The following is a 19,779-nucleotide window of genomic DNA, read 5'->3' as shown; positions in this document are numbered from 1 at the left end:
TGTCAGACTACTCTTTTGAAGTACTGAAATATCTTAACTTCTATGCAAAGGCAAGCTCTCTGAGGATCAAGTGTGAAGGAGGAGTCATCTTTCAATAGCGAAGATGTGAGAAGTCATCACTGCACAGGGGTGCTGCCCCTGGATGTTAGCATATCTAGTAAGTGTATTTGGTAGATGAGAAATAATGATTCTGGTACTAGGCTGGAGAGAGTTAGTTCTTACAGGACAGAGGAGCACGGGGAATACTGCAACACGGAGAATGGTGTAAGGGTATCTTTTCAGCCCTCCTTACTGGTATATGCCTTGTATGCTTAGCTTGGAAAAATCTCCTAGTAACTGTCAGCTATACAAGCAGTATGGATGACTTGTTTTTTTCCTAAGGACCCTTGCCCCAAATTATTCATCACTCTGTTCATATTCTTGTTTTTTACATACTTTTCTATGAGCATGAAACTTCCCTGTCATCTTCCTTTGTGATTCTATCCCCAGTCTTCTCAATGTTCTCAAAGTTCTTCACATTTACCTTTGGAAGAAATAAATAGAGATGAATCAGCATCTCATATTTATTTCTTTGTATTCCTCTCTTCTCGGAGAAGGAGGTACAGTTGAAGCAACTGAGGGGAGAGAGGGAACAGAAGCTGGCACTGAAGTTGCCATGATGACACAAGAAGCCCAGTAAACGAGTTGATCTGCATGCGCTCTTAGTTAACACTGCTCCTGTTCTTAATTTGTTCAGCTAGAGGGTTCTTTATAGGCCTATTCCCTGAATAGGCAATGCTGTGCTGGAGATGTTTTTTTAGGAGAGAGTGCTTTGGAATAATTTATATTTCTCTCTCTGTTTTGCACCGTTCAGATAGCCAACTACTAGATATGTGCAGCTTTTCTCATGGATCTTAATTATTTTCTGTGAAACATAACACTGAACACTAATGTAGTCATAATCACTAGAAACACCTAAAGATAATGCTGCCAGATCATTTACATTATTGAGACTTGTTTCTTATATTTATAATTTTCTCAAGGGTTTTTTTTCCCCAATGTATTCTAATGGTGTTATTTTTTTAAAGAATTATTCACAAATAAATTAGTAGATCATTAGCAGGTAAGAGAACGAGTTAAGATGCAGTTCTTCCACTTTAGACGTTATTTGCGATATTTATAAATCATTCCAGTAGTTTCATTGGGGGATGGTAGAAACTTAAAATTTGTCTTCAAAACAGAGTTATTAAATCAGATCATATTTATGCCTTTGACAGCTTTTCTAATTGTGTATGTCATAGTGTGTAAACCTTTTCTTTTATGCCTTTATGTACACATATATCTAAGTGATACTCCATATTGAAGTGGAGTGAAATTTCTGTTTGAATAGGGAGAGACTTATGAAATATGAGCTTTGAACAGGCATGTAAAAAAAGAAAGAGCATTGAGAAGGTCTGTCTTTCTTTACACAGCACAATATGGGGTACATGTAGATGGAAAAAAAGGAAGCAGTATACAAATTTGACTGCCTCAATGATTATACAAACAATTCTATTCCCAGAGTGAAAACACATGATAATATTTCTTTGCTGCTTTTTTTGTTTGTGTGTTTTTAAACTGAAAAATTTCCATTTGAAAGTACCACAGTTCAAACCATTGAGGTTGTAAGGGGAAGTCAGTAAGGGTAGGAATCATATAACCTAAATTTATCCAAGCAACAAGCAGTCACACAGGATCCTCTTATTGCCAGGAAAAAAAAAAATAGGTGCCTGTCAAGATCCTTCTCTCTCTCTGCTGTCTGGAAAGAGAATATAGGTATATTAAATGTATAATTCTTTCCTTTTTTGGCTTGCCAAAGTTAAGCGAGATAAATCCTAGCCTGGTAGATATTTAGATTAAAGTATATGGCTCTGAATCATTTCATCCCCATTCTGTTCCTGCCCCATATGTATTCATTTAGAACATAATATAGGAATTACAATTGCTTAATAGTTCCTTTTCCAAGTTGCCTGCAGTCTTTGCAGATCCAGGTTTTTGGTTTTAGTTCCCTTGCCTCCCCGACTCCCATTACTGTACTGCAGTGCTGAAAGCTCACGTGCTGCCAGCGAGGTGCAGCATATCCCATTTGTATTCCTGTCTCTGCACCAGCTGTGGAGGCACGTAGAGAACATGTGGTGCCAGCTGTAGTGGAGAGTGCTTACTTCTCTCTCCTCAGCCCCGTGACCTAGGGATGTAATGTGATGCAGAAGGAGATCTTTCCTCTCCCCACAGTTACATCAGGGCTGCAGCCATCCCTGCTTTGAATAGGGAATGAGCCAAGGCTGTGCAGTGAATAGCTGTGCAGTCCAAAGCATTCTTCCCTATTGCCCTTACCGATGGGAAGCTGGACTGGTTACGTGGATGCTCTTCACAATACTCTACTCTCATTTTGCAGAAAACCTGCATGGCCAGACTCACACACATTTTTCCAGGCACATCTGAACACAATAAAATAAAAAGTAGGATAACAAAATTTCTTCCTGTAATATAGGGAGCTTAAGTAGTTTGAACCAAAAGGGAAGGTGAAAGGAGACAGGATCACAGCTAGCCCTGTTTATTTGCACTGGTTTATGCTATAGTAATCTTATTATTCAGCATGTCTTTGGCCACCTGCAAGGAAATAATATTTTCTCTGTGTGTAATATGGCTTCTATATAGTTACTTTGTGTATGTATTTGTGTCTGAAGGACTGGAGAAAGGTTGGAGCTGAATATGGGCAGGGTGTGACGGTATTCCAGGTGCCTTTTCATTATGTCCTGCTCAGGATTAAGACTATTACCAAATCAGACTGGTGAGGTCTGCTTCCTTCTGCAACACTGGCCATGTCACCAATTTGTTTTATCCAAGTGACAGAGTGGGATTCTTGAGTTCCCACTGGTTTGTTACTGTTGAGGCCTGAGAGCACCGGGAAGCTCTGCCACCCAAAGTGCCCCAGGCCACCCCTGGCACCGTGCATCCATGCAGCCTGGGGTCAGGCTGCTGCAGGCAGAGCTGTGTGCGAGACCTGTGAAGAACCTTGCTGGGAGCCCCCAGCTTCGCTTGGCAGCTGCATGTCAGCTCCGTCCTCATCATCAGTCCTTGTCTGTACTACAGTGCAGGTGCCAGTGCCTGCAGGCTGTGACCTGCCTCTGTTGTGGTGGTCCCCATTACCCCTCTGGAGTGGCAGGGAGGTGGTAGGGAGCATGGCAGGGCCTCTCCAAAGGGCTGGCAGACTCTCCCGGCACTCTGCTCAAGGTGACAGCCAGGCCTGGCAGATGCCCCAGGCTCCCAGCAGGTCTGGCCACCTCATCCCCAGAGCCTCAGTTACTCACGGCTGTCTGACCCACCAGTGCACCTGCACCATTTGACAACACAATTTGATGACATTGGGCTGTAAAAGTGAGCGTATTTGAGGGAGAAGGAGCCCTGATGGCCCAGGATGGGTTGGGACTGACTAGTGAGCTCCTACAGCCCTGAGCCTTGTTATCACCCTGTGTCCGTACAGTCAAGGCTCCTGCTGTCATCCTGTACTCCTCCACATTGTGTTTTGTCCTAGGGTCGTTCTGTTTACGGTCATAGATAATTCACTCTATGCAGAATAGTGACTTGTTATTGCCATCTATTAGCTACAAGTGTGTGTGTGTGTGTATACACTTTATATACTTTTTATATATATATGTATATAACTGTAGCTTTTATATGTCTACATATCATTACATCCCACAGCTGTACTTCACTGAAACCAAGTAGGCAATAGTCTCATGGTCATTAGATGTTTATGTTATGGCTAAACAAGCTGTAAGACAGCTCCAGACAGTCCAAGACAAATCCAGACAGACCCTGACGCATCCTGAGGCCTGTGTCATTACCATGGCACAAACCCTGCTGGCTTCTTACAGGTGTACTGGGTCTGGCTGGGATGGAGGTAACTTTCTTCATAGCAGGCAGCCATATGGTGCTGTGCTTTGTGTTTGTGACTAAAACGGTGTTAGTAACACACCAGTCTTTTGACTGTTGCTGAACAGTGCTTGCACAGCATCAAGACTTTGACTTTTTCTCACTCTGATACACGCCACTCCCCCCAGCAAGGGATGGGCAAGGAATTAGGAAGGGACACAGCTGGGGCAGGTCACCCAAATTGCCCAGAGATATTCCATGCCATATAATGTTGTGCTCAGCAATAGAAGTGACATAGTGGACAAAGAAGGTGGGGGTTTGTATTCCAAGGTGGCTGTTGCTTGGAGAGTGATTGGGCATCAGTCTGCTTGTGGGAGGCAGTGAGTGATTACCTTTACGTCACTTGTTTTTTTCCTGTTTCCTCCACTTAGTAAGCTCTCTTTATCTTGACCCATGAGTCTTCTTGCTTTTGCTCTTCCTATTCTCTCACCCTTCCTGCTGGGAAAGGGAAGAGAGTAAGCGGTTGTGTGGGTGCTCCACTGCTAGCCAGAGTCAACCCACCGTAACAGGCAATGGCATCACTGTATTTACTGAGCTACATGGCTGCTGACATGCTCTGCTTCCAAAGACTGTGCTCAGATTTGACCTTACAAATCTGGTATGGCCAGGATGCAAGCAACATCCCTGGACTTCTTTCTTGTGGCAATTGTAATTTTCCCTGTGCATAGCTATAGCTTTTGGTCTTCTACCACAAACCTTACATTTGCTATAAAACAGGTTTTTAGATGATAAGATCCTTTGGAAGTACTCATCAACTGTAGGACAGTTTGCAGCTTATATCCTTACATGTAGGGAATATAGTCTTTCTAGTCTAATCTTTTTCTGTCTAGATTCCATATCATTACTACACTAACTAATATTGCAATTTAAATAAGTGTTTCACTTTAAAGAAGGGAATATCTGTCAGGGTTTGTCCACCACTCATCTATGCAAACTATGACTGCCAAAGAAAAGCCAAAATCAACAAAACTCTTGATTATCTGAACAGAAAGGAAAAAGAGAGATACGTAACTTTATTTTGAAGATTAAACTAAAAGGAAAGCCTAAACATTATACCCTTCATCTCTAAACATGTCTTACACTCTATGGCCTTCATTTCACAAATACTTAATCACGTGCCTCATTTATAGATCTGCTTAACCAGTTGTTTAACTGAGACCTATGTGACGTATCTACAGTACAGTATATTTACACCCAGAATGGCAAAGTTAAATTCATAAATGCAAATCTTTATGACGGATTTAATGAAAACTCTGATAAAAAGCTTCCTGTCTTTTGAGTCCTAGGTTTTGTGAATTTAGTGTAATAGTAAAAATATAGTATTTAAGCACTGAATTATCTACTTTTTATAAATGTAATTTGGAAGTATTAATACAGTATTCAATAACTAAGTCAATGCTAATTGCATCACAGAAACTCTCCAGCATATTAATAACTGTGTATTCTTCCATCTCTCTTTCATAGATGAAAATGGCAAATAAATGCTGTTCTCCCTCAGACCAGGTAAGACTCTCATTATATTACCCAATTTTTTAAATCCTTGTCATTGTGTTAAGTTGCAAAATTTGTAGAGCTTACATACACACATTTAGTCACTTTTAAAATTCTAAACCCAAGTTTTCTATGGTTGGAAGTTCTGAAATTACCTATTTAATACAGGAGATTCTTACTAATCCACAGTGATGAGTAGAATCCTCCACTGTAGACCTAAAAAGTGGATTAGATGGAACCATGAAATAAATGAGAGAGGAACAATGGCATTCACAACCAGGTTTTGGAAAGCATAGTATATGTTTGCATGCAATATTGCAGCAGTGAGTCTGACAAGTTAATTCGGTATTTAACATCACATATTGTGCACAGATAGCCAAGGAGTGTATTGCAAATCCAATCTGTTTTGCATGTGTCATGCTGTGCAGACTATGTTTGCCGTAACTGTTTGTCTGGGACTTCTGGAACTCAGGAGCCTGATGAGATATTTCTTCTGCTCCAACTAGCCAAATGTCCCGAAGACCCAGATGAATTTACTGCATTGGAAACTATTCTTACTTCTCATAGCATTGCAAAGAGTTTTTTCATTTACTTTGTAAAATATAATAGTAGCATTTTCCAGGCTAATTCTGTAATTCTGGGAAGTAATTTGAAGCTTGTATAATAAAACTAATGCATTTCACTGACGTGTGCTTTCATTGCATCAGTCTGGTATTGAATCATTACTCAGGAGCAAAGAGCACAATCCCTGCTGTTTCCCAAAATGCTAGCTTTGTAAATTATAAAAGTGAAAATTAGTCTTTTATAGTGTTTTACTGCAGAAATTTATTATGGAATTTTATTATAGAAGTCAAAGACTGAGTAAAAAAAATTCTTCATATTGGGATCAAATATTTATTAGTTTGGCAGCTTGTATATTCTTTCATATGCTACCATTTTGTCATCTTATTTGTAAAGTGTATTTGGACATTTATAGACTCTTCTAGAAGTTACTGAAAATATTTTACCATTGACATTTTCTTACACAGGAAACTGTTTTCTTGTATTTTGGTCGATACTTTGAAAACAAAATACTTTAATTCTATGTATAATGTTACCCCCAAACCCAAAATAAATACTTTTTCTATATAAGAAGGGAGCATTTAATTACTTTCCTTTCCATGGCTTTTAATTATCAATTAAACTGACATGAAAAACAGGTGATTATGAATGCCAGGGGAAAAGGTATTGAATTTTGATATCTTTTGTTGGATGAACTCTCTCCTACAAGTACTTTAGTAGCTATTAAAGTTTTTTCATATTAGTTTGGGAACACATAATGGGTTTATTTCAAAAAAGGAAGAATTTTTTAAAAATATTGAGGACATTCATGCAACCTATCACTAACTACCTAATTTCATTTCCTAAATAAATGGGCTAGTCTCCATAAGTTGCTTAGATAGTCAGTGCAGAAAATTATTCTGTTCCAGAGAGTTTTTGAAATGTGGAACTTGATATCAACATTTTAAATCATCCTTTATAGGAACTTCTTTTTCTATCATGACTGTACTGAGGTCCTAATAAGAGTAGCCTCTTATCATCTAAAGTAAGTGCCCAAAGTTAGGCAGTACAAATCTATCCCATTTTTTCCATTCCAAATATGAAAAGAAGGGAAGATATAATTAGGACCTTTATTTCAGGAGTTGAAAATTTAAGGTGGAACTCACAAGAACAAACATTGGATTGTTGTCTGCCAAAAAGAGAAAAAATAAAGTTTATAATGAATTTGGGCAGATCAAGTAAGTAAAACTCACAAACAAAAAAATATTAAAGGACCAAATGTGAAAAATTCAGACTTTAAAATTTGCTTTAAAAGCAACCAAAATGTAAATCTCTCAAATATATCAGAAAGGAATAAAATAAAACTTGGCAGTGATAACTGAAAACGCAAGAAGACTTGATCTGCCCTAGGTTAATGAAGCCTATTAACGTCAGTTACATAATGTTTGTACAAACCTGAATAGCACTTGTTAATGCAATTGATTTAAAATTTAGAGAAAGGATAAGCTTAAGAGATTGAAGGTCATCTGAAGAGCTGCCTTGAAGTGAAATTTGTGATAGCTGCAAATTTATCTTTGTTTTTGAATATGAACATTCCTGAAGAATTAAACAGGTCCTTGGAGTTTCATTATTGTGTCACCTGTGGTGGGTTTTCTTCATTGCCTTTAGAGTCCAGCTTAATCTTTCATAAAGGGACAAGGTTGAATCAGGATAGGTTTCATTCAGATTCTGTTTTTCATAGGCCATTAGCAAACTGGTATTCAGAGTCAAGAACATAAAAAGCTCTTTTGCTAAACCTGGATTTCTTCTTTGTTTTTCATATTGCCCCTGACTGGTTTTACTGGAAACTGAATCTCCAGAACATGATGAATTCCATGGGCATATAACTGAAGAAAATTGTAAAGTGAAATGACTAAGATATTGGTTCCCAGGTCTAAACCAGCCATATTTATGGGTCTCTTTAGCAAAAGATGTTTGGACTTTGCCCTTGTCTGTGATCCAAAGTTAGAAAGAGGTAGTAGGAAAGGTAGTAGTAATTGTAGTTGTTACTAATATATTTGTACTGTTAAAATCATAGAATCATGGAATGGTTTGGGTTGGAAGGGACCTTAAACACCATCTAGTTCCAACCCCCCTGCCATGGGCAGGGACACACTCCACTAGACCAGGTTGCCCAAAGCCCCATCCAGCCTGGCCTTAAACACTTCCAGGGAGGGGGCATCCACAGCTTCTCTGGGCAACCTGTTCCAGTGCCTCACCACCCTGACAGTGAAGAATTTCTTCCTAACATCTAATTTAAATCTATCCTCTTTTAGTTTAAACCCATTACTCCTTGTCCTATCACTACACTGTACCTGGTCATGAAGCTAACTGGCATGATCTGGCTACTTCCACACTTCTAAATTCTCTTCTTCCACCAAAGCAGAGTGTCTGCATTTAAACTGCCTATTGAAAATTATTCAATTATTCAAATTTTTCAATTTTTAATGCTTAAATCCAACTGTCCTTGGGAATTGTTTTGAGAGTTCTCGTTATCCCAGAGCATGTCATGCTGGTTAGTCCATGCCAAGGACTACAAGGTTTTAACAAAGATGCAGAGATTACATTAATTTGACAGGTATTAAATAAGTACCATTGCTGAAGCTCTGGCTCTAAGTGTATCTATAACCTGTGTAGATGACGAAGCACGTGGCATCTATGCACTGGATACTTTAGACAATATTGGTGCTCCACAAGGAGAGGGGGGGATTGAGCCAGTTTGTACATTATTTTATTGAGTGTGGAGGATGTTTACAGCCACCATTCTCCAAATATTATAACTTTTGATTCTGCTTGATATAATTTATTATAGTGCTCTAGAGATTTGAAAGCACTTGATTCTGTGTTATCAGCAGGCAGTTAGATTTGGGACTCAATTTTCAAAAAGATACACACTGCTAGATTGCTCTGTATTTTTTATGAAACAGTACATTAGGCAATTCTCTCTCTCTACAGAGAAACTACTTCCGAGGTTTTTTATTTTGTTTGCTAGGTGGGTTTTTTTATCTTTTTAAGACTAATATGATCATTTCCTGCACTCCACTAAAACAATACAGTTTCTTCTCAGTATAAATAGGAAAATATTGATCAGCTATTAATTAAGACTATGTCTATTTTTTCTTGTGGTGCTGTAAAACAGATTTTCACTACTTCCTAGGACGTCTCTTCCCTTGTTTGTTTTGATTTTTTGCAGTGACCTCTTCATTGACCTCCAGAGGAAATCATACAGAAAATGAAATCTAGAGACAATGATTATAAAAGCATAGTATGTGACAGTACCAGGAAGGCCAGGGCACAGATTAAGCTACAACCAGCAAGGGATAGATGGGTAACAAAATATTACTCTCTAAGTGCATTAATAGCAAGAAGACAAAGGAAAATGTTTGGCTTCTACTCAACATACCAGAGGTCAGCCTTCACTAAAAAGGTCAACTACAAAAGATGGTTATTGCAAATAATACTAGCAAAACCCAATAAAATCTCAGATTACAATACAAAGGGAAGTTCTGGTGGTATGTATGCTTTTAATGCCTGGTGATAGTTGAAAAACTGGTCAAAGTAATCTCAGAGCTATTATCAAGATATTTCAAGGAATTTGTGTCTGTCAGGTGACATATCAAAAGACTAGGAAAGGGCAAACATCATGGCTTTTAATGGAAGAAGAAAGAGAACTTGGAGAATTAGAGACTAGTCAATTTAACTTCAATCTCTAGAAAGAAATTTGAAATAAGTAAACAAAATATTTGTATGCAGCTGCAAGATAGCAAATGAATGACTCCCCTGAAGGATTTGTCAAGAATAAATAGTGACAACCAATCTAATTTCCTCCTGTGACAGTATAACACATCTTGTGGATTGGTGACAGGCAGTTGCTGCAACATATCTTGATTCCAGTAAGGTTTATGACATTTCTTGACATTGCAATATTTTAAACAAGTATTATACAGATTTGGCTGTACAGACTTTCTTGTATAATCCAATAATAGGTAGAAATGGTTCACTTTCGAAGCTGACATATTGACTAGAAGTCCTGAAAAGGTCTGTGCTGGATCCAATTCCCTTGAATACTCCCTTTATGGTGCGTTAGCAAAAGTAAGCCCACTAGTTTTGCAGACATGAAATTTTAAAATACAGTGTTAGACATAAGAATGATCTTGACATATTGAAGAATGAGTCTGAAAAACAGGGTGGAAGCCAATTAGGGTGTAGCACATAGGCAAGAATAATCAAGTATATGTGAGAGGCTGTGGGAAAGAACTGGAGTTTTGGTTACTGGAAAGTACTTGAAAAGTATCTAGGAATGTAAATTCTTTTAAGGAGGCATGATCCATCCTCCATTACCTTACTAGCACTTAGGGAGCCCATGCCAGATGTCCCTGTCTGCAGAAGCCAGTCAGATAGAGATGGTAAGAAAAACAACAGGTTTGTTGTTATGATTTAATATTATGGCTTACTATTACATCAGCCTGTGGTAATCAGGTACAGGGCTGATCAACAGAGACCCCCAAAAGTCCCATTCATATGGTTTACCTTATATTCCTTTTTTCCTCCATTTTTCTCCCTCCCAAATAAGGAACTCACCTACATTTTACTCCTCCATTGGCCCTTATTTTTTCTGATTTTACATGCTTTTTTGGTTATTTCAGCCTTAATCTGTGATACCACCACCACTGTCAGTGAGTATGCCAACTGTGTCCTGGGCTGCATCAAAAGAGGTGTGACCAGCAGGTCAAGGGAGGTGATCCTGCCCCTCTACTCCACTCTCATGAGACCGCACCTGGAGTACTGCGTCCAGCTCTGGGGGCCCCAGTACAGGAGAGACATCGAGCTGTTGGAGAGAGTCCAGAGGAGGGCCATGAAGTTGACTGGAGGCATGGAGAACCTCTCCTATGAGGGCAGGCTGAGAGAGTTGGGATTGTTCAGCCTGGAGATCTAATTGGGGCTTACCAGTACCTGAAGGGGCCTACAGGAAAGATGGTGAGGGACTGTTTATGAGGGAGTGTAGTGACAGGACAAGGGGTAATGGGTTCAAGCTGAAGGAGGGTCGATTTAGATTAGATGTTAGAAAGAAAGTCTTTACTGTTAGAGTGGTGAGGCACTGGAACAGGTTGCCCAGAGACTTTGTGGAGGCCCTATCCCTGGAAGTGTTCAAGACCAGGTTGGATGGGACTTTGGGCAATGTGGTCTAGTGGAGGGTGTCCCTGCCCGCAGCAGGGGGGTTGGAACTGGATGATCTTTGAGGTCCCTTCCAACCCAAACCATTCTGTGATTCTATGATTCTATGATAAGTCAGCACCCCTTTTTCATTATCTTTTGACATTCTTCACCCATTCTTCACTTCCTTTTCATTTATTTCACCTGCTGTTCCATTATTGTTTTATTAGTATAGCTGCAGGCTTGAGACAGCCAACCAACTTCTCCCTTTGCATTGTATGCAATGTCCAGCAGTTTCTCTCATTGTTACCTTGTCAGTTTAACATCAGGCCAGGGCTGGCCATTGGCCTGCATACCAGAACAACCATGTGTCTTTTGTGACTTTTGAGAAAGTCAAGCATTGTGGGCTGTACCTAAGTGAGTTACTGGAAGACATGCTAAGTGTTCCTTTTGCTGTAAGGCCTTGGCAGGAGTACTGCATTTGATTTTGTGCACCATGTTCCCAAAAAGATATTGGTCAGAGGTTTTCCACGGCCTCTGTGGACAGGTTTGTCGTGGTTTAACCCCAGCCAGCAACTTAGCACCACGCAGCCACTTGCTCACTCCCCCTCCAGTGAGATGGGGGAGAGAATCAGAAGAGTGAAAGTGAGAAAATTCGTGGGTTGAGATAAAGACGGTTTAATAAGTAAAGCAAAAGCCACACATGGAAGCAAAGCAAAACAAGGAATTCACTCACCACTTTCCGTGGGCAGGCAGGTGTTCAGCCATCTCCAGGAAAGCAGGCCTCCATCACAGGTAACGGTTACCTGGGAAGACAAACACCATCACTCCAAACATCCCCCCCCTTCCTCCTCCTTCCCTCAGCTTTAAATGCTGAGCGTGATGTCATATGGTATGGAATATCCCTTTGGTCAGTTGGGGTCAGCTGTCCCAGCTGTGTCCCCTCCCAACTCCTTGTGCACCCCCAGCCCACTCGCTGGTGGGGTGGTGTGAGAAGCAGAAAAGGCCTTGGCTCTGTGTAAGCACTGCTCAGCAGTAACTAAAACATCCCTGTGTTATCAACACTGTGTTCAGCACAAATCCAAAACATAGCACCCTACCAGCTACTATGAAGAAAATTAACTCTATCCCAGCTGAAACCAATACAAGCTTGAAAACAAGACAGAGAAGGAAATATGAAATAAATATTCAGAAATTATAACTTTGTGCTCAGAGAATAACGGGTGAAAAGAAGCAAGGAATGAAGCCACACAAACTGCATATACTTGTTCATGGATTTTTGCTCCATTTATGATCTGAATACGCTTTTTTCACTCTTCCAGTCTAAAGCCAAAACAGTTCGAGTCTTTAATGGATAGGGAAAAAAAAATCTTAAATTATGGTTACAGCAGAGTGATTCATGTTTGACATGAGGAATAGACTTCCTCATCACTAGTAAAGATAGTAAAGTGCTAGAACAGATTGTTGAGAGAAATTATGAAGTCTCCATTACTGGAGATCCTTAGGACATTAAGGAAGCATTTCTTAGAAGCAAAATAGGTATCATGGGTACTGCATTTTGGAGAGGGTAATGTACTAAATTTCTCAGAGGCCTCTTTTCCCCTCTTTGATAATTATATGATCCTAATTCTGAATCAGGAACTTTTCAAACATGGAGGGGTTTCCCATTGTTCCTCATAGCAGAACTGCTGCCCCAGCTATGCAATGAACATGTTTGCTTGGCTTCATGCCACAGAGTAAAAGAAACCCTACACATACTTTTGTAAGATCAGTTCCTCTTTTGTCTTTTCTTTTTTTTTTCATTTTCTCAAAAACAGGGAAAAGTGGTTTAAAAATTTATCATATAGCAATAACATTACTTTCTCCTAATTGTTAGTCTTGAAGAGATAGATTCTTGCAGATTATAATTTTACAACTTAAACCTATAGAAAGGGAGCAGGACTAAATTCCCTTAAGCATAAAGAGACCATGTAGAGATAGATTTGAGATCTTCCTTGGTAATTATTTTAGCTTTATTTATATGAGAGGTCAGTTATGCAATTCCTAATGAAACTTTCTTGGCCTGCTTCAGAGATTTTTTTCTGGGACCTCATGTCTTCCATTGAAAAAACTTACTCTACTGGAAGAAGTACCACTTTAAAGCACTTACATTTTTTAACCTCTAGTCAGCTAGCTAATATGTAGTGCCTCTGTAAAGTAAATAACTATTACTACTACTTCTGGCATTTTTTTTATTTCAGTTTGCTTGTCTTTAAAATCTGATTAAGCTGTCTTCCTGAATTTCCCTTAGCTGTTAGAATATTTTAAAAAAAATATTAACAACTCTTCTTTATTCTCCTTTTCTTCATATATTTCTGCCTTGTGAATTGTGAGAAAGATTTTAGAGTATATAATTTTCTGTGCAGGCATCTGCTCTTCACAGCTTTTAGAACCCATTGCTTTTCCAGAGAACTTACAGAAATATTACAGAACTGTGATTTCACTGGATTAATACTAAGATTAGTCCTTCTTCAAGATTATTCTCCAATTAACGTTATGTTAACACATTTTTTAGCAGAATTACCATTTTATTGATTGGGGGATAACATGTAAGCTACGGTTTGGAAGGTTTTCTTCTTTTTTTTAATCTTTTTTTTTTTTTTTTTTTTTTCCCCAAACTGCAGAAGAAATAGTTTGAGTCTTTATTTGGTAAGGAGGAGAATAGCTTGTTAGGTGTATTTTATTGTTGTTGTAATATTGCTAAAAAATAAAATGGACATATAACACCAAAAAACCTGTGAAGGACCTGAGTTTTCCACTTTTATTTAGTTTGATTGATTGGTTCCTGCTGCACAAATAGTGCTACTGATTTAGTATAATACAAGAATGCATAACCAGTAAGGCAACGTCTCCAGGAATGAGTTTTGTGTTTCGGATCCTAACTTGAACAAGAAGGCTATTATGTGAAAAGGTGAGTGACATCAGCCCCAATTTTCCCAGTCTCCTTGTTAAAACAAACAAACAAAGAGAAGAAACAATGATCATTACCCAAAAGGACTCATAATCTAAGTTTTGCACAGACAGCCAGTTCCTGGAAAGATATACAAATTCAGGTACATACCTGTCTTCACAGTTCCCTTTGGGTTGATATGGACAAGTTGCCGTTTGTGGCGTTCAAACTGTGCCGAGCTTGGACTTACAAATTTAATTCTTGAGCTGAAGCACATAAAACACTTGAATGTCATCATTTCTAAGTTCCTCTGTAGTTTCATCTCTAAAACATGTTTTGAATAGTAGCCATTCGGACATAACTGAATGCAGTTGATGTACAAAGGAAATCATTAATGTAATGCATCAAAACTGCTAGCATTCAAATTTTTTTTAGTTAGTTAAACAGTTAGTTAATCATTATGTATGTGAAAGAACTTCTTCCCCCCCCCCCGCCCCAATATCTGTACTTTTCAAAATATGCAGTCTGCCACTTGCTTTGGAAAAGACCAAAAAAATGACTTAAGCTACCTTAAGATGTACTTGTCTTTGCTCTCTTAATTTTGTGTTGTTCCATTGTGTTTCATGGTACAACAGTGGTTCTTAACTTGCAGGCCAACCTGGCATCTGTTGTAGATTTTTATCCCATTTTAGTTACATAAGTGCACCCACCTCTTCTGACATTTCATAGATAAGAGATCTACTTGATTTTCTTTCTTCGTTTCCCTCTGGAGAGTTTTGCATCATTTACTTTTCATAACTATTTAACTAAAAGTACTACATACAAAATGTACGCATTGCTTTATTAAATGTAACACATGTTAAGTTTCCAAGTCATTGCAGCATTTAGATGTTTTATTGCGGTAGGAAAACAATAAATGCAAATAAGGACTTTCATTTATCTGTTATGATTGGATTACATTTTGTTAGTGACTTGTTTTATATCCTCATAATGAGTGCCATTGCTCATTTTGTTCCTACAGGAACTTTTGGAAAGTGTATTAGAACATGTTAGAAACTTAATAATACATGATGATGTATGGGCAATTTTCCATGCAGTTTCAAATAGTAGTATCAAATTGATTTTACAGTATGGGAATTAAGTGGTGAAAGCAATGCTGAGAATATAACTGTTTGTCGTGTAATGTCTTAGGACCACTCCTTAAAATTGCAAATGGCAGGTTTCAGTCCAACTACGAGAACAGTTTTTATCCCGGGACTAATATTCCCACCCACGTACTGAGACTCAGTTAAAATCTCAGTAGCCTACTTCTGAACCACAAACAGCTTGTTATTGAGTACCAACACTTGGTTGCTTTTGTTCCATACAGACTGAACTGAACTGAATAATTATTCTTTCTCCATCTCTATGGTCTAAATGACCATTAAATAAACCAGTCAATAAGAAAGATGTGTGGAAAGAAGGTAAAACATATATTAGATTTTGTAATATCTCTATAAAAAGATGCATAATTTTATTATTTTTTCAATATATGCAGAAGTTAATCAAACACTTATTCTGATAAAGGAAATTCTTCTATTTTCCCCTTTTGCTTTTTTAAGGATTTTATAGGCAAATACACATTTGGAATCCTGTTTTCTTCATGTTTTTTCCTCTCAAATATCTTTTCATTGATTTTCCCCTCTTTATATACTTGTATAGTATCCTTCCTTTTGTTCTTTTCCTTTTAATTTCATATTTTCTCCTGTTTCTTTATTTTTGGTCTTACTAAATTGATTTCTTTCTCCTCCTAAATGTCTTTTGCTTCGTCTTTTCCTCATTCTCTTTCATAGTCATTAATACTTACTTTTTGGCTTGCCGTCCTGTTATCCCCAACCCATGCAAGTGGCAGTAATGCAGCTCTCAGCCCACGGAGCTCACCGCTTATTTTCCAGTAGCAATCCTTCTTCAGCTACCTAGCCTCACCATTGCTTCTTCCCCAAGAAAGCATCTCATACATCAACAGCGTTTCACATCTGGTGGAGCAATCCGTATTTAAATCAACTCAAACCTTGCCTTTCTCCTAAATATACAAAAATTCTAAAACAAATGAACAAACAAAAAACCCCCACAATCTTGACAAGTGGAATTCCAGTCTTCTGATACCATCCTGCCCTGAGTTTATTTATTTATGAATAAGTTGATTTGTAGGAGACGTAATTGATGCATTAAGTAACAAAATTAGAAAACAGTGTGTGGGATTTTCATGATACAAGGGTATGAGCATGCATCAGTACTGTGAGCTACTCCCTGTCCATTCTTTCCACCTTTGAGCTCTGTTGGTAATAACTACAGGTACGTGCATCGGGCTTTCAATAGAAAAGCATTCCTGAGATCATCACTTTTTTCCCAAATCTATCTGTGGAACAAATGCTGAAGTTTTCATGAAATTTAATGAATGCCTTCTTCAGATTGTTTCCACTGACATCCAGCAAAGTTCTCTGTGGGCTCAATATATTCACAAGTGCTATGACATTTCTGCCCCTATTTAAGTCAATATTTTTTGAAAGTGTAGCCTTAGTTGAAAATGAGTAAGCTTATCAGCAATAGCTGCTTATTCAGATCAGTGGATCACTCTAGAATCAAGTACCTGTTTCAAGGGCAATATGTTTCTCTTAATGTGTGCAAAATGAAGGCTAAAATGTTTATGTTTGTTATTTTTGGTGGTAACTACATGGCATTATTCCTTTATACATTTGTATTTACCACAAAAAAGAAGCATGCTGTCTTACTTATTTTTTCCTAAAATTAATTTATCTGAAATATAAAGACATGTATTGTAATACCGTTAGAGCAAAGTTGTGTAACAACTGAATTTGATGTTTAATTCTATGAGAATATATATTGTCATGATATAAAATGTATATTTAAAAAAGTATAAACTCTGAGGGACAATCAGTGTAACAAAGACACTTTGTTAACAGTGGCAAACATGAGCATACAGAAAGTTGTTTGATTTCAGATAAATTAGTGATTTATTCAGATGTATTTCTATAGAGGTACATGTAACAGAAATTTCACTATGTCCAGGTTTGGATTGTGCTATAGATAATGTAGGATTGCGTTTTTTATAAACTGTTGACTGAACTATTTCAGTACACCTAGGTTTTCTGCTGGCCTAAGTGAGAGTCTGCTGAGACATATATGTGGCTTTTAAATGGGGATCATTTCAGACAAGATTCAAGCTGTACTGCAGGTTAAGTCTCTTCAAGGACTTCTGACACACTGGCATGACACCGTACACTTCAAGAGTATGGTAATGGTGGGAAGGCAAATGTGAAGAAGAGTATGATGCATCCTATTCTAACATGACCACTGTTCCTTGTGGAAAGACTTGACCTATTCAGATATATCTTATACTCCACTGAAAAAAATAGAGCTTTAATTTTTCATTATTTTCTTTTATAGGTTGTACACATGGGATGGGTAAATGAGAGACTTGAAGGAACTGATTCATCTCAGCTCTACAAATTTAAGTTTCTGGCACTGAAGGGTTCATCCTTCTACATTTTTAGCACTCCACCGGTAAAAAAATGATATTTTTGTGACTGTTGCATTGTAAATGGAAACCTGTTTGTTATGTCTGGGTTTGTTTTTCCTTACCAAGTGAAGTTGTCAGCTGAGACTTCAAAAGAAGTTAAAGCCATAGATGCCACTGAATTTCAATAAGCTTTAGATATTTAACCTCTTTCAAGGTTTTCTGAAAATCTTACTGTACCTGGATAGTTCAAAGAATTCCTAACAGTTTTACTTTTTAAAGTTGTTAAGGTCAGATTTTTCACTGGTTGATTAGGCCCAGTATTTCTTCTTTTATTTACTCTAAGCTATATTGTAGATGTAATATGTTGGTAGTTACTCTGTTTTCTTAAAGACAAGATATATCATGAAATACACCATCCATCCTATTAGTAGATACTTGTGTATTTTGCACACAGGCAAGGGATTGAACTGCTACAGAGAATCCAATGCTAATTGTACAGTTTGAGCAAATTTTACAGTTTGAGCCTTGCTTTGATAATTTACACAGGTAGTAATGAGAATTCTATTTCACAACAGATGACTTAACAAATACTTCTCTAAAAAAAAACCTAATAAAAATTAATTTAAAAGAATGAAACAGAATGATCTGTAGAATTCTAAACTCTTAAAAAGTGACCCATACTTGCCACACGGTATTGTTTTATCCTTTCTTTCTTTTTATCCAAGAGAGCCTTTGCTTTAAAGAAATCAAAAATAAAAAAATGTGGAATTAGAATGCCCTTTCAATTATACAGCTTCCTTATGGATTTGCTCAGGAGGTGGTCAGTCTCCCAATTTCTTCAGCTGATCCAAAGAAAATCTGATCCTTTGCCTGTGTACCATCTGCTGTACCTTTGGGAAGTACATACTCTTCGAACCTTATTTATGAACCTCATTGAGAAGCAATCAGTAACATTTTTTCTCTCTCTAGATTGAAATTCTAAATCAAATGATTCCTATTAATTTCAAGCATTTTTAAATGGCCAGTAGTATTCTTTTTAAAATGAGGCAACACATCTGGGCAAAGTTTGGGGTTTTTCCCTCTAAGAAATTGTCTATATGTTAAGGAACTAAAATTTGTTTCGATTACTACAATCCAATTAAAATGCAAATACAAATTATTAAACAAATAAATAACACACCACATGAATGCTTTTCCTTTATAAATTTTAATTATTGTTTTCAGACCTGTTTTTGAAGAAACATTTTTGATATAATTAAAACTATCCATCTACATGGTACTAACTGGGGATAAACTACTTCGTTTATCATGTTCAGCACTCTACTAAGAACAGACAAGTGAGGATGAGTGTTTGGTAGTATTTGTACATGTTACTTGTCAGTATCTACTACTGTGGTTCTGCACAATTTTTTTGTAGAAATAGTGGCTTTTAAAAAAAAATTAACAAAGGGGACCCTTTTGGTCAATGTGTTATGTCATCCCAGTACTCAGATACACCACTAAGTGTGACAGAAGCTATAAATCATAAAACCTGTTGACCAGTTTTCTTGCTATTTAATCATTCCACAGCTGGTTTATATCAGGGGAAAAAAATAAAACAGGGAATTGGTAGTTTCCAGCAACCACCCATCTGGAGAATTCAAATCTGGATCTAAAGCCACACTTTGAAGATGATTATCAGTGCCCTGAGGGTGCCTCCAGTGTGACTGTCCCTGACCTTCTTTCCTGGGGCTCCCCCCACCCTTCCCACAGCCCAGGACTGCATTGCAGCTCCACTGGGGCCATCAGCCCATGCCCCAGTAGCACAGCTGAGCTGGTCTCCAGCTCCTCACAGCCCTGTCCTGCCCAGCCATGGGTCCCAATGAGCCAGACCTATGCATGGCCCCATGTCCAGGCCTGGCCTCAGCCCATCCCTGTCCCCATGGAGGTGCCTGGTGGCCGGAGCTGCTCCTGGCTGGGGGCACGCACTAGGCCTGGCTGGGATGGAGGTAACTTTCTTCATAATAGCCCATACGACAGTGGGGTTTGTATTTGTGACTAAAACAGCGCTAACATACCAGTGATTTGGCTGTTGCTGAGCGTTTGCTTGCACAACGTTTCTCTGTTTCTCACACTGCTTACCCTGGGGGCAGGCAAGAGTCTGGGAGGAGAC

The 19,779-nt window shown here is 38.3% G+C and overlaps 1 protein-coding gene across 1 annotated transcript in view; it reads left to right on the top strand.

Annotated features, from left to right (window-relative positions):
* SNTG2 (syntrophin gamma 2) overlaps positions 1-19,779 on the top strand; it is a 285,035-nt gene that overhangs the window by 221,071 nt on the left and 44,185 nt on the right. Inside the window, exons 11-12 of the mRNA XM_075747252.1 lie at positions 5,419-5,457; positions 17,555-17,671. Of these exons, the coding sequence (XP_075603367.1) occupies positions 5,419-5,457; positions 17,555-17,671 (156 nt within the window). The remainder of the gene's footprint in view (positions 1-5,418; positions 5,458-17,554; positions 17,672-19,779) is intronic.

Source organism: Balearica regulorum, chromosome 3 (assembly GCF_011004875.1).
Source record: "Balearica regulorum gibbericeps isolate bBalReg1 chromosome 3, bBalReg1.pri, whole genome shotgun sequence".
NCBI lineage: Eukaryota > Metazoa > Chordata > Aves > Gruiformes > Gruidae > Balearica > Balearica regulorum.
The sequence above is the reverse complement of the archived record's forward strand: the minus strand, read 5'-3'. Positions and strand labels throughout refer to the sequence as shown.